This window comes from Mus caroli, unplaced genomic scaffold, assembly GCF_978045245.1.
Source record: "Mus caroli unplaced genomic scaffold, Mus_caroli_1 scaffold_14, whole genome shotgun sequence".
Lineage (NCBI taxonomy): Eukaryota > Metazoa > Chordata > Mammalia > Rodentia > Muridae > Mus > Mus caroli.
Window position 1 is genome coordinate 37125271 of NW_028227269.1, and position 16294 is coordinate 37141564.

The 16294-nt window shown below is 40.3% G+C and overlaps 1 protein-coding gene across 3 annotated transcripts in view; it reads right to left on the reverse strand.

Annotated features, from left to right (window-relative positions):
• The window catches only part of LOC110307404 (uncharacterized), an 87117-nt gene that overhangs the window by 19766 nt on the left and 51057 nt on the right, over nucleotides 1-16294 (reverse strand). For all 3 annotated transcript variants that reach the window (XR_002379382.2, XM_085830132.1, XM_085830133.1), the window contains one exon: nucleotides 7863-8227. Coding sequence is in view for 2 of the 3 variants with exons in the window: in XM_085830132.1 (XP_085686258.1) it covers nucleotides 7863-8227 (365 nt within the window). In the remaining variant the exon portion in view is untranslated. The remainder of the gene's footprint in view (nucleotides 1-7862; nucleotides 8228-16294) is intronic.

Sequence of the window (16294 nt, forward strand, 5' to 3'; positions counted from 1 at the left end):
CACTTTCTAATTCGTTGAAGAATTGATTTGGAATTTTGATGGGGATTGCATTGAATCTGTAGATTGCTTTTGGCAAGATAGCCATTTTTACAATGTTGATCCTGCCAATCCATGAGCATGGGAGATCTTTCCATCTTCTGAGATCTTCTATAATTTCTTTCTTCAGGGAGTTGAAGTTTTTATTATACAGATCTTTCACTTCCTTAGTTAGAGTCACGCCAAGATATTTTATATTATTTGTGACTATTGAGAAGGGTGTTGTTTCCCTAATTTCTTTCTCAGCCTGTTTATTCTTTGTGTAGAGAAAGGCCATTGATTTGTTTGAGTTAATTTTATATCCAGCTACTTCACCGAAGCTGTTTATCAGGCTTAGGAGTTCTCTGGTGGAATTTTTAGGGTCACTTATATATACTATCATATCATCTGCAAAAAGTGATATTTTGACTTCATCTTTTCCAATTTGTATCCCTTTGATCTCCTTTTGTTGTCGAATTGCTCTGGCTAGGACTTCAAGTACAATGTTGAATAGGTATGGAGAAAGTGGACAGCCTTGTCTAGTCCCTGATTTTAGAGGGATTGCTTCAAGCTTCTCACCATTTACTTTGATGTTGGCTACTGGTTTGGTGTAGATTGCTTTTATCATGTTTAGGTATGGGCCTTGAATTCCTGATCTTTCCAAGACTTTTATCATGAATGGGTGTTGGATCTTGTCAAATGCTTTTTCAGCATCTAACGAGATGACCATGTGGTTTTTGTCTTTGAGTTTGTTTATATACTGGATTACGTTGATGGATTTCCGTATATTGAACCATCCCTGCATCCCTGGGATGAAACCTACTTGGTCAGGATGGATGATTGTTTTGATGTGTTCTTGGATTCGGTTAGCAAGAACTTTATTGAGTATTTTTGCATCAATATTCATAAGGGATATTGGTCTGAAGTTTTCTATCTTTGTTGGGTCTTTTTGTGGTTTAGGTATCAGAGTAATTGTGGCTTCATAGAATGAGTTGGGTAGAGTACCTTCTGTTTCTATTTTGTGGAATAGTTTGTGAAGAACTGGGATTAGATCTTCTTTGAAGGTCTGATAGAACTCTGCACTAAACCCATCTGGTCCTGGGCTTTTTTTAGTTGGGAGACTATTAATGACTGCTTCTATTTCTTTGGGGGATATAGGGCTGTTTAGATCATTAACCTGATCTTGATTCAACTTTGGTACCTGGTATATGTCTAGGAACTTCTCCATTTCATCCAGGTTCTCCAGTTTTGTTGAGTATAGCCTTTGGTAGAAGGATCTGATGGTGTTTTGGATGTCTTCAGGATCTGTTGTTATGTCTCCTTTTTCATTTCTGATTTTGTTAATTAGGATGCTTTCCCTGTGCCCTCTAGTGAGTCTGGCTAAGGGTTTATCTATCTTGTTGATTTTCTCAAAGAACCAGCTCCTTGATTGGTTGATTCTTTGAATAGTTTTTCTTGTTTCCACTTGGTTGATTTCACCCCTGAGTTTGATTATTTCCTGCAGTCTACTCCTCTTGGGTGAATTTGCTTCCTTTTGTTCTAGTGCTTTTAGGTGTGTTGTCAAGCTGCTAATGTGTGCTCTCTCTAGTTTCCTTTTGGAGGCACTCAGAGCTATGAGTTTTCCTCTTAGAAATGCTTTCATTGCGTCCCATAAGTTTGGGTATGTTGTGGCTTCATTTTCATTGAACTCTAAAAAGTCCTTAATTTCTTTCTTTATTCCTTCCTTGACCAAGGTATCATTGAGAAGAGTGTTGTTCAGTTTCCACGTGAAGGTTGGCTTTCTATTATTTATTTTGTTATTGAAGATCAGCCTTAGTCCATGGTGATCTGATAGGATGCATGGGACAATTTCAATATTTTTATATCTGTTGAGGCCTGCTTTGTGACAAATTATGTGGTCAATTTTGGAGAAGGTACCATGAGGTGCTGTGAAGAAGGTATATCCTTTTGTTTTAGGATAGAATGTTCTGTAGATATCTGCCAGATCCATTTGATTCATAATTTCTCTTAGTTTCACTGTGTCCCTGTTTAGTTTCTGTTTCCATGATCTGTCCATTGGTGAAAGTGGTGTGTTGAAGTCTCCCACTATTATTGTATGAGGTGCAATGTGTGCTTTGAGATTTACTAAAGTTTCTTTAATGAATGTGGCTGCCTTTGTATTTGGAGCATAGATATTCAGGATTGATAGTTCCTCTTGGAGGATTTTACCTTTGATGAGTATGAAGTGTCCCTCCCTGTCTTTTTTAATGACTTCGGGTTGGAAGTCAATCTTATCAGATATTAGAATGGTACTCCAGCTTGTTTCTTCATGCCATTTGCTTGGAAAATTGTTTTCCAGCCTTTCATTCTGAGATAGTGTCTATCCTTTTCTCTGAGATGAGTTTCCTTTAAGCAGCAAAATGTTGGGTCTTGTTTGTGTAGCCAGTTTGTTAGTCTATGTCTTTTTATCGGGGAGTTGAGTCCATTGATATTAAGATATATTAAGGAAAAGTAATTGTTGTTTCCTGTTATTTTTGTTGTTAAAGTTGGCATTTTGTTCTGGTGGCTGTCTTCTTTTAGGTTTGTTGAGGGATTACCTTCTTGTTGTTTGTAGGGCGTGGTTCCTGTCCTTGTATTAGTTTTTTTATGTTATTATCCTTTGAAGAGCTGGATTCGTGGAGAGATAATGTGTTAATTTGGTTTTGTCGTGGAATACTTTGGTTTCTCCATCTATGTTAATTGAGAGTTTGGCTGGGTATAGTAGCCTGGGCTGGAATTTGTGTTCTTTTAGTGTCTGTATAACATCCGTCCAGGATCTTCTGGCTTTCATAGTCTCTGGTGAAAAATCTGGTGTAATTCTGATAGGCTTGCCTTTATATGTTACTTGGCCTTTTTCTCTTACTGCTTTTAGTATTCTATCTTTATTTAGAGCATTTGTTGTTCTGATTATTATGTGTCGGGAGGTATTTCTTTTCTGGTCCAGTCTATTTGGAGTTCTGTAGGCTTCTTGTATGTTCATGGGCATCTCTTTCTTTAGATTTGGGAAGTTTTCTTCTATAATTTTGTTGAAGATGTTTGCTGGTCCTTTGAGTTGAAAATCTTCATTCTCATCCACTCCTATTATCCGTAGGTTTGGTCTTCTCATTGTGTCCTGTATTTCTTGGATGTTTTGAATTAGGATCTTTTTGCATTTTACATTTTCCTTGATTGTTGTGCCGATGTTCTCTATGGAATCTTCTGCACCTGAGATTCTCTCTTCCATCTCTTGTATTCTGTTGCTGATGCTCATATCTATGGTTCCAGATTTCTTTCCTAGGGTTTCTATCTCCAGTGTTGCCTCCTTTTGGGTTTTCTTTATTGTGTCTACTTCCCTTTTTAGGTCTAGTATGGTTTTGTTCATTTCCATCATCTGTTTGGATGTGTTTTCCTGTTTTTCTCTAAGGACTTCTACCTGTTTGATTATGTTATCCTGTTTTTCTTTAAGGATTTGTAACTCTTTAGCATTGTTCTCCTGCCATTCTTTAAGGGATTTTTGTGCTTCCTCTTTATTGTCTTCTGCCTGTTTAGCAGTGTTCTCCTGTATTTCTTTAAGTGTGTTATTAAAGTCCTTCTTGAAGTCCTGTATCATCATCAGGAGATGTGCTTTTAAATCCGTGTCTAGCTTTTCCGGTGTGTTGGGGTGCCCTGGACTGGGCGAAGTGGGGGTGCTGGGTTCTGATGATGGTGAGTGGTCTTGGTTTCTGTTAGTAAGATTATTATGTTTACCTTTCGCCATCTGGTAATCTCTGGGGTTAGTTGTTATCGTTGTCACTGTTTAAAGATTGGAGCAAAAGCTGTGTTCCACTCACCAGCAGTCTCTAAATCCTGCTGCGGGGGTCGTGGGTAGCTGATGGTACCCTGGTGCTGGTCCAGCCGGAAGAGGCCTGTGGTCCTACTCAGGCCGGTTTCTGCTTCCCTAACTAATGCAGTCTCAGGTCCCGCGCAATTGGATTGGAGCAGAAGCTGTGTTCCACTCACCAGCAGTCCCAAAATCCTGTGGCGGGGGTCGTGGGTAGCTGGCGGGTGTCAGGCAACCCTGTGCTCCCGCTACCCCGGTGCTGATCCGGCCGGATGAGGCCTGTGGCCCTTCTCAGGCCGGTTTCTGCTTCCCTAACTAATGCAGTCTCAGGTCCCGCGCAATTGGATTGGAGCAGAAGCTGTGTTCCACTCACCAGCAGTCCCAAAATCCTGCGGCGGGGGTCGTGGGTAGCTGGCGGGTGTCAGGCAACCCTGCGCTCCCGCTACCCCGGCGTTGATCCGGCCGGATGAGGCCTGTGGCCCTTCTCAGGCCGGTTTCTGCTTCCCTAACTAATGCAGTCTCAGGTCCCGCGCAATTGGATTGGAGCAGAAGCTGTGTTCCACTCACCAGCAGTCCCAAAATCCTGCGGCGGGGGTCGTGGGTAGCTGGCGGGTGTCAGGCAACCCTGCGCTCCCGCTACCCTGGCGCTGATCCGGCCGGATGAGGCCTGTGGCCCTACTCAGGCCGGTTTCTGCTTCCCTAACTAATGCAGTCTCAGGTCCCGCGCAATTGGATTGGAGCAGAAGCTGTGCTCCACTCTCCAGAAGTCTTAAGATCCTGTGGAGGGTGTTGTGGGTAGCTGGCGAGTGTCAGCTGACCCTGCGCCCCAGCTGCCCTGGTGCTTTTCAGACAGGAAGAGGGTTGTGGCCCTATGTAGGCTGGATTTCTCTCTCCCCAACCAGAGCAGTCTCAGGTCCCGCGTGATTGGACTGGAGCAGAAGCTGTGTTCCACTCACCAGCAGTCCCAAAATCCTGCTGCGGGGGGTCCTGGGTAGCTGGCGGGTGTCAGGCAACCCTGCGCTCCCGCTACCCCGGTGCTGATCCGGCCGGATGAGGCCTGTGGCCCTACTCGGGCCGGTTTCTGCTTCCCTAACTAATGCAGTCTCAGGTCCCGCGCAATTGGATTGGAGCAGAAGCTGTGTTCTACTCACCAGCAGTCCCAAAATCCTGTGGCGGGGGTCGTGGGTAGCTGGCGGGTGTCAGGCAACCCTGCGCTCCCGCTACCCCGGTGCTGATCCGGCTGGATGAGGCCTGTGGTCCTACTCGATAGATTAATTCTAATAGAAAATATGTTATCTTGTGCTTTCTCCTTCCAGCTTTTAAATTTTTCTTCATTAAATATGTTTAGTGTTCTGATTATTATGTGGCAAGGGGAAATTTTTTTTTTGATCCAATTTATTTGGAATTCGATATGTTTCTTGTGCCTTTGTAGGAATCCCATTCCTTAGATTAGGACTTTTTTCTTTTATGATATTTTTGGGCATTTAAGCTGTCATTCTTCTTCTTTTTCTGCCCCTCCTTCTTCTCCTCTTCCTCCTCTTCTTCCTCTTCCTCCTCTTCTGCTGCTGATGTCTGGTCTTTTCTCACTGTGTCACAATTCCTGAATGTTTTGTGACAGGAACTTTTTAGATTTTACATTTTTTTGGCTGATGGATCACTGTTTCTATCATATTTTTATGAAAGAAAATTTACTTTTGGCAGTCCATTCCATCTCTGTTGATAAAGATTGTCTTTATAGTTCCTGTTTGCTAACCTAAAATTTTCATTTTCAGAATTCTCTCAGTTTGTGATTTCTTCATTGTTTTTAATTTCCAGTCTTGAAGAATTTCATTAATTTTCTTCCTCTTCTTTTCCCATTCTTCTTGATGTTCTTTAAGGGATTTATTTATTCATTTCTTCCATTTTTTGTTTTGTTTTGCTTTGTTTGTTTTTGTTTTTTCCTCACTTTCTTTAAGGAATTTATTTACTTCTTTAATGATTTCTATAATCTTCATAAAATCGATATTAATGTCTTTTTCTTATACTTAATCTGAGTTGGCTTACTGTATTAGTGTAGTTGGGCCTTGGTTCTGACATATTGTCCTGTCTGTTGTGGGTCCTGTTTTTACTCTGTTGTCTAGGCATCTGTGTTTAGGGACTAGGGACCAATTTCTCTAGTTTGTCTTTGTTAATGGGTATTTTTGTCCTTGTATTTTGTTTCCATTCTGGTCTTCTGGCCTTGTTGCTTATGATTGAGCAGAGGTGTTTTGCTCAAGTTGGAGACTGAAGTTATGGCAGTCAGTATTGTCTCTTATGGTGCAGGTTGTTTCTACCTGAAATGGGGGCTAGAACATGGTGTTAAGAAAGAGAGTGAGGATTATGGAGGGAGTAGTTGTGTACTGAAAGGGTGAAAGAGGTTCACAAGCAGGCAGTCTGGTTGGCACAGCCTATCCTTGAGCAAGAGATGTCCACTCGAGTTAAGGGGTAGACTCAGTAACAGGTAGGGAGATTTGGAGAGAAATGGTGGTCCATGAGGACAAAACCTACTGAGTTAGATAGTTCAGTGGGCATTGGCCTACCTGTTCTGATTTATGTGGTCTGCACTTAAGCAGGGAATGTTACTGTGTGATATCTGTGATGTGAAGATGATTTCCTGTTACTTCTCTCAAATGGAGGAAGCTAAGCTTTCAGATAGACAAGCTAGTATGTGACGATTGTCTTTTTTAGTGCAGACTGTCCATACAGATTACTATAATCTGGGATTACTACACTGTAGGGAGTGATTCAGATACTTTGATTAGGAATCTGCATGTGAATGCTGAATATGCTGTTTTCCCATTGGTTCTTGATCAATCAATAAAGATGCTAGCAGCCAATGGCTGGGTGGAAGAGGCAGGACTTTCAGGTAGCTGCAGATGGGTTAAAAGACTTAGGAGGAGGAAAGGGATTTGCCATGCTTCAGTGGGAAAGTAAGCCACCAACCATTTGAGATCTCTGGTGGAGTAGTCATTGCCTGTTTCCCTGACAGTGCGTGGGGTAGCACCTGTCTACAGTAGTAAGCTACTGTGTGGGTTTCCCAATGAACTTGGGACCTCTTAAAGAACAACCAGTGCTCATAAACACAGACCCTGAGTCCTAAGTAATTTATCCTTCTTTCTGTCAGTTCCATAAGTCAAATAGTCTCAGGTCAACATTCAGCATGATCAGGGTGAGGATTCTCTTTCCTGGTTTGTAGATAGCCATCACCTGTCTTGTAGATAGCCATCACCTTATGAGGCAGGAATATAAGAGCAATATCCAAATGATGAAAGTCACCCTTTCTTGACTTCAAATTATCTACCAGTGGCTCCAAAAGTGTCAGCAAGCTTTAAACTTGAAGTATGAATTGATTGATTAGCAGTTGAGATTTAGAGCATTATAGAGATTTTCGAATGTTAGAGCATTATAGAGATTTTCGAAAATTATCTCACTATACCAAGGAGCTTTTTCAAAGTTCCCCTTTGGTGCCATATGCTGGGATCGAAGGTGGCCATTTCCATGACTTACGTCATTGGCTCTCCTAATGATTGCATAAGTCTCTTATTTCCTATATTGAAACTCTTTAGATTTTGTTGTTTTTTTTTAATCTGACTTTTGATAAATAGGTGCACTGAAAGATAATAATTTACAATAAGAAAGTTCTGTACAAGTAATCAGTTGTGTTGTTTCTATACTGTGTAGTCTCTAGGTCCATCTACCTACTCCTATATTTATTACAAACATTCCCAAATTAACAAGTTGTTATATATGCTATTGAATGACACACTCAGCATGTTTTCATCCGGAGAACACTTGAGAATTGGGCTGAGTTCTCTATGCACAGAGCCTAGCATGCATTGACCTGAGAATAACAAAAGGGACTTCTGTTATCCTGGTTGATGCAATGGATAAATCATGCTTTTCATTGTGCCTTTTAGTACCTCAGGTCACAACCAGGAACCTGAGGTATGATTCTGGCAAACTGGAGTCTTCTCTGGCTCCAGGAAGCAATCCACATGTAAGTATATCTCACCTTCTAGAAGTTTTTAAAGGAGATGGTTGGTCATTTGAAGGTAGATTGGAATTCCCACTGTAGCCCACACATTGCCCTTCTAGCAATGAATTAGAGTTTATCACTGGCATTGAAAGAATAGCCTTCACAGGTTTCTGGATGGTCTGTGTGTCATTCTTACATGACAAGGTTGCAAGGCTCTGGATGGTTTTGGTTGTTGTTGTTGTTGTTGTCCCTACTGCTATGTTCACAGATACAAGTTTTAGAGGATTAAGAAATGTTGTCCTCCAAGCCAAGCACAAGTTAGCATTTTCGTGTTCAATATTTTTCCAGTGTAGCACAGAGCTTCGGGCATCTGTCTGGGCACTCCTCCCCACACCAGGAATCTGGGAAAGGGCAACAAGAAAAACTAACATCAACATGTTAATGCTCATGCAGCTTACTGTGCCATACATGATTAATGAATCCCTTTGTCTCTTAACCAGGAGTTTCCTGTCTTCTGCCACCATCAGTGAAGCAGAAACAGACTAACTTATTAGTTTAAAATAGGATAAAATCAAATTTCACTTCTAACAGCTAGTTGACACAATTTGCTTCCCAACTACTTCAGAGTCACCCAGCATCTTGTGTTTCTTCTGCTGGCTAAAGAGCTTCAGGGACACAGACATTTGTTACTTTATTACATTCCATGTGTTGTCTAATGAAATAGTCCACATATTTCAGGAAGTCATTAGCACTCACTGTTTATTGATTGAATTAGTGAAAGTATCAATACTGCCTGATTTAAATGTTCATTAGAAAACCTTAGAAAGAAATGGACATGTTTTATGCCTGAAATTCTGCATCAGCAAGAACTTTAATGTTTTTATTGTGAGGATTAAATAAGTCAGATTTTGTGAGGTCACACTTAGCTCATAGATACTCATAATTAATTGAATTCTTCTCCATCCCTTCATTTCAAATCACTTATTTCTTAAACTATATATAAAACTACTGTTCTCTGGACTGTTTTTCTCATATGAAGAATTGAAAAATAGTTGCAGGATTTCTTAAAATGGTTTACTTTGGTAAGAAGTAGAGTAAAATAAAACATTCATATAAACTTAGTTTAAGGCATAACTGCCTCTCTTGATTTCATGTGTGTGTGTGTGTGTTTGGGGGGTAGGGGTGGGGCAGGATTCTTTCGTGGTATTTGAGACCTAGGTTCTCACACTCGAAAGTACTCTACTATTGAGTTATATGCCAGCCCTTCTCTTACTATCTTAAGTATTGGTATCATTGCTAGAATCTGTAATTAGCAGAGAACTTTGTGTATGAAATGGCATTGGTAGATCTTCTCTTCTACTTTTATTATACATTTCGGGAGCAACAATGTTCATAATGCACAAATCTTATAACAGTAAAGCTTGTAAGATTTTAGGTTAATAGCTGTTTTCAGAAGGTAAAAAGATCTGTAGTTACATGGAGACAGTCAGTAATTAAACTCTCTATCCCAGACAGATTGATTCCATGAACCCAATGGATATTGAAACCCACTAATTCTGAAGTTCCTTGTATAAAATAATATAACATTGCCTGCAACCATTGTGTTCCCTCAACTTACTTCAAGTCACCTTTAGACTATTTAGAAAAACTAACACAATGATGGTGCTATATGCATAGTTTTAATATTGTATTATTTAGGCAATGGTACAGAGAGATGCTGCACATGTTCAATGTGGATACATTTTACTCTTGAGTTGGCAGTTGGTCAGGGAGTAACACTTGTAGGAGTACAACTTGCAGATATAAAGTACTGATTATTCTTGTCATTTGAAACTCCCCCGTTCAAGCCTTTTTGCCACCTAGTCTCCATTCCCATAGCAGGCACACATAGTTTGATGACTCTGCCCTAACAAGGCTTTAAAGTAAGCCACTGGGTATGAACCAAGTAAAAACATCCAGCGTGATGGGTTTGACAGACTCTGTAAGAGCTGAACTCCTTGGTTTTGGAAGGGCCGAACCCGTTTTGGTTTCAATTTTCTAATTTGTGGTAAGGAATACCTCAAGATTTAGTCAAGGATTAAGCCTGTGGTTTAACTTCCTTCTTCCTAAGAGTATGAAGTGTTTAAGTCAAGCCACCAACCCGTATCCCTGCAGATGAAACCTATTTGCATTTCTCATGCGTGTAAGCCCAGTAAATGTGATTGCTTCCAGCTCACTGCCACAGCACTACTCTGCTGCCATTCTGTTACCAAATAACGAAGCCTCAAACAGAGGCTCGGTCTGTGTGCTAAGCAGGAAGCATGACTCACGCCTGGAACCTAAAGAGCCAGCAAACTGCAGCAGAGCTCTTAACTGGCTAAAAGGGCTGTTACCATCGCTTTGTAACATATATTCTAAGTGATGGCCTTCCCCACATGCTTTCCTAGGGAGCCTGGTTGAGGGCTAAACAGATTGTTTTCGTTCCTAACCACAGTACCCCACTGGTCCCAGTGGAAGACTCCTCACAGAATTTGATATTTACTCTTTTGGCATCTGTGCTTATGTATTAGAATGCTGTTGTTAAAAATGTCAACAACCAACCAACCAAAATCCCACTACAAATTATACCTCACATTGGTTTAAATACTTCACTCATATATAAGTTAGTGGATTTAAGGCAATGTGTGATGAACAGGTTTGGGGTTTTGTGTTTTTCCAATAAATTCTTTTTTTCCTTGCCTGTTAGTTCTTTCGTTTTGTTACAGGAAAATAGTTTCAGCTATGCCAAAATGCCCAACTCTAGCTACTGGGTTTGCAATACAGACCTTCCCCATTTATGCAACTATAGAAGAAAAATACCACACTTTACAGTATGTATGTCTCTTGAATAATTACAAATCACCAGGCCCTTCTTGAATCAGTACAAAGTGCAGGCAGAATCAACCAGGCTACTTAGCGCCCTTACCTCATTCCTTGTCTCTAATCTGAGATATATGGTGCCATTCACCAGTCACAGAGCCCCACAACATGGCTCTTAGTCGGTGTTAACACAGATCAAAAACACAAGGCCATTGCCACATGAAATCTAATTTAACCCCTGAACTAAGGAGGCTTGTGTTGGGGACTTCAGATTCACAAAAATTGTCATGTAACCTTTTTTTTCCTTGTTCTTGTGAACTCTGTTCACTTCTGTTTCACGGAAGACCTTTGCAACGAAACTGCTCCTTGATTTCCGGTTTGTGTATATCCCTCCCCCTCCCCCTCAAAGTTCTCATCTTGTCTCTGTAACATCAGCACCAAAAATAATTCAGTTACTTTAAATGCCATATGGAATAAATAAATGTTTCAAAACAGATCAAATTAAATTCCCTGTAGAACTTCTCAGCATTGGTTGCTCTGATTAAATATGGAAGGAGAGCAAAAGCCACAGCATTGGCGGGCTTATAAAAGAGAAATGAAAAGAATCGGAACGCAAAAGACTAAAGTCACTTGGTGAATTGGAAAGTGATGTAGTATTGTTATTTTTATACCCTCCCAGATTAAAATAAAAACTACGGGCTTGCAGCTGAAAATTATCTGGTCATCACAGCCTGGCAGGGTGCAAGGGCACATGTGCTATGTGGTTGGAGAGAGTGGCTATTGAGAGTACTGCACTACACATGGAAACAGCTATATTTGGAGGAAAATGGAATCAACCAAATAAAACCCAAGGAACAAATTTTGAGCCAGGAAGCACTGTGTCCCAAGTGTTGAAAGGGAATCAGAAAAAGAGGAAGAAGAGATGGCACTTTCCAGACTAGAGCTCTTTCTGTTAACTAAAATATTTTTTTTAAATACAGGAACCCAATTTTAAAGGAAGGACGATTCCATTAGGCAGAGGGGCTGCTTCTGAGCAATGATATCTACCAGGTGTGAAGAAACAGTGACTAACAGATACTGTGTTGCTAATTTTTCTGTTATCAATCACAAAAGCCAAAACAAGTTATTAAACATTATAAATTTAATTTATATATAAAGTATCGGGAGAATGGAAAAGTATTCATATCAGGCAGAACCAATATGCCAGGTGGTGTGGTTTTCCATCACCCTTTCTCCTGTGCTTTGAAGTCTCCTCTACATTAAGAGTGTGAATATCTCCCCCACACATGAAGTCAGGTGGGAGTACAGAATACCCATGGTCCTCACCTCCAGGAAGTTGGTGATGTAGGTTCACTCCGGCTTAATTAGTAATTCAAGAAGAAGTTGCTTCTGTTTGAGATCTAAAAGCACATTTATGTGTGTGTGTGTATGTGTGTTTGTGTGTGTGTGTGTGTGTGTGTGTGTGTGAGTTTGTTTTTCCTGAACTTTCCATGAGGGGAAAAAAACTGGTCTATTTTTGACAGATGAAAAAAGAGTTTTTTGGTACTTGTCTGCCAGCTTCCTGTTAGTCACCAGAGAGGTGACAGGTTTTTGTGTTTTGTTTTGTTTTTTTCTTAATTTTATAATCAAACAAAAAGCACCAGCTTCAAGACCCGTTATAATACAATGAGATAATTATTATAAACCACAACTATAACTTCTATGAGAGAAGAGAAGTGAGAAGAAAGATTGTGAAGTTTGGGAGGCCCACAGATGGTTTCACTGAGGACTGGGTGACTCACTCAGCAGACAAGAGGAAGTGAGAGAGATTTCCAGGCAGGAGACCTACTTCCAAAGATAGAGGCAGTGAGTGCTTCCTGGGCTGGATTTAGGTACACAATGGGTCAAAATGATATACTTAGCTTTAAAAAAAAGTCTGTATCAATGGTTTCCAACCACTCGCTCGTGAGGTGGATTAGTACCTGTTTTTGAAGAACATGAAAATATGTGCAATTCTTGAATTATTGCTGTTGTCAAATATTGTAACTGTTGGTAAAGCTTGACATGTAATGTAAAAAACAATGTCATTTTAATGATAATTTCTGTCTTGTAACTTACTATAAACAGAATCTCATTAAGCCATCTAGGTTAGCCCATTATTGCATGGCTCAAGAGACCTTCAAAATGCTGGGACTACCAGCAAAATGCTCAGCTTAATTCTGCATAGTTTTATAAATAGTGGACTTCCTGCAGATGTGTGACTGAACAAAAAAGGGTGATTTACTGATCATACATGCTGTGTGCGGCAATAACTGCTTGAGGTCTTCTTTCCACTCCTGTGACTTATAGGGTGTAAGGAGGACATCTCTGCAGTGAGCCCCGCTACATGCCTTAGGTGAAGGTCACAGTATTTCTATGGCCTGCTTCAAGTGCCAATGGTGGGAGAAGGATAAAAATGACCTAGTACCTCCAGCTATTTTCTCAAATGCCACTGCACCATATTTTGGGATAGTATGTCCTGAATTCTATCAATGGTAACACCATTTCCTCCATTACTTCAAATCAATGTTTTGGTGCTTAAAATACTTGTGAAGCTATTGCTTAAAATAAGTGACTTCAGAAAGGCTTTTAAAGTTGTTATTGATTAGTTATCTCTGGGTTTTTGTTGTTGTTGCTGTTGTTGTTCTCAATTATTTTTCTAGAGGGCAACTTTGAAATGATGTATTCATAACATGTTGTTTTGTTATGTCCCCTCCACCAGTTATAGGAGAGCTTTCATCTCTGTATAAGTGTCATCCTCTAGTTAAGACCTCCCTCCACTTCTCCACCTCTTTCCAGACAAGTTGGGATTTTCTTATAGTTTTGGTTGTGAGCCTAGCCTTTAACGGCTGAGCCATCTCTCCAGCCCCAGTTGGGATTTTCATTTGAGTCTTAGTTGTGTTTATTTTCTTTAGTTTTAAAAATACATTAATTTCATCAGATTAACATTAAATCTATTTTTAAAATCCACAAGTATATATATATATATATATATATATACACACACACACACAAGTATATATATACACACACACACACACACACACACACACACACACACACACTACATATATATATGTGTGTGTGCTTATGTACATGTATGTACAGGCACATTCACATGCCATACCATGTATATGGTACTCACAGGGCAACTTGAGGGAGTTGGCTCTCCCCTTCTCTGGGTTTTAGAAATTTAATGTGGGTACTCAGGTTTTATAGCAAGCACCTCTACCTGCTGAACCATCTTGTCAGCCCTAAACTTATACTTTTTTGATTCTCTAGAGAAAATAAATTTCTAGTCATTTGCAGGAGAAAACTTCATAATTTCTTACAAGGACTACATCTTTATGGAGGTGCTCAGGCTTTGAATCTTATTTGTTTGTTTTTCTTAATTAAACCTATATTGTGTTTGAATTTTTTTTTGAAATCTTAAAAATAATATTGGGGCTGGAGAGATAGCTCAGCGGTTAAGAGCACTGACTGTTCTTCTAGAGGTCATGAGTTCAAATCCCAGCAACGACATGGTGGCTCACAACCAACTGTAATGAGATCTGATGCCCTCTTCTGGTATGTCTGAAGACAGCTACAGTGCACTTACATATAATAAATAAATCTTTATAAAATAGTATTATTTTATCCATCCCATGGTAAAGTTAGAGAGGCCTGCCTATTCATAAAGAAGAGGAAGTGGTTAAGTGGCTATCGAGGAGAATGGCATGTGCTGCCACTTATAAAAATAGTAGGACTCCAGAAGCAGGTTCATATAGGGTATAGACAAAGTAGACATGAAACATGGAGCCTTATATGTTCATTAGTGTCAGGACTAGATTCATTTTACTACTGGGGCTCTTGTCATGTGTCTTCTAGGGACTAAAGTGGGGCCAGAGATGGAAGCCAGGCTAAAGAAAGGAGCTAGATTATAGGGGCTGTGAATTTCATTAAGGACTTTTAAGATTTTCCATGTGGAATTCAGCAGACACACTGTAGGAGGAACTGTGAGGCCACCTCTGCATAAAAACCGGGGGCTACAGAGCCACAAAGGCATCTCCTGCAGAGGGACCAAATTGAAAATTGCCTGAGAGACCTAGGATTGCTGGTACAGACTATGCCAGCCAATGGGGAACTGCTGTTTAGAAGAGATGCTCTCTTGGGACCAATTGGGGCACATGTGGAGGGTATTGAAGGAACTTGCTGTAGTCTTCAGACAAGCTTGCTGCTCCATTTCTCATTTGCTTCTGGAGTCTGTGCAGGGGAATCTGCACCACTTCACCTCCAACACCCCAGTGCAAGTAGGGTCGAGCAGTGGGTCCAGGGCACAGGCAGCATCTGGTGCCTAGTCTAATGTGGACAGACGACATTATCCTTGTTTTGTGACTGCTTTTGAACCTCCTTTTCTGCGGGACTGTTTTTGCCTGTTGCAGTAAGGACTGTGCTCACATTTCGATCTGCTCTGCTCTTCTTTTCCTTGAAGTGCTTCTGTCGTGCCCCTTCAGTTGGCCACTTAGTGTTTTATGTTGTTCTTTCTTTTCTTTTTCCTTTCCTTTTGCTTTTCCTTTTCCTTTTCCTCCCTCCCTCCCTCCCTCCCTCCCTCCCTCCCTCCCTCCCTCCCTCCCTCCCTCCCTCCCTCTCTCCTCTCTCTCTCTCTCCCTCTCTCTCTTTCTCTTTCTTTTTGCCACTACCAGGGATTGAGTGTAGAACCTCATCATACTGGCAAGCATTCTTTTTGATTTAACTCCAATCTCAAATGGTCACTGTAGTTTCCTTATTTGTAATAGTGGTTACAAGTAACATTTGCTTTCTAGAGTTGAATAATGTCCCCAAATGGGAGAGAAAGGTGTGGTATAAAATCAGGAGCATGAGTGCCAAAAGCATGGTGATTTTCTTAAAGCATTGTCTATGAAGTCCTCAGTGGCTAATGCTGGTCCTTGGCAGGGGTGGGAGTGTGTGTTGTTACATCATAGATATTTGAATAACAGGACTTGGAGTCATCTGGTCTCTCTCTCTCTCTGTGCTGATATATGCATTCATGATGCACAGCTCAAGACTGGATCCTATTCCTTGTGCTTTTATAGAAACAAAGGTGTCAGTACCAAATGTTCCAGCAGTTACCACGTGCTTTAAAAAGTGTCAACCTTCATGCACAAGAAAATACTGGAAAAAATATTGTTCTAATTTTTCACTTAATATGTTTTAAGAAATGGTAACTATTCATAATGAACAACTGCTAAACATCTAGACATAATAGTTATCCCAATGAAGTGTATTAGTGTAGTTTCTTCAGTGCAAGAAGAACTAGCCATATTTTAAAGGAATTACTGGTTTTACTGGTATGTCACACACACACACACACACACACACACACACACACACACACACATATAGATATCTATCTATCTATATCTATCTATATCTATCTATCTATCTATCTATCTATCTATCTATCTATCTATATCTCAGGCTTCTCAATCCTGAGTTATAGGCAAATTTTCATCCCAATAGAAGATGTGAGTTTCTTGTTTCAAGGAAGACTACTGATATATTTTTGTTGTAATGAGACAGGAGATAACACTCAACAGTCATGCTATACTTGTGAATTTTTATGTAAGGCATTC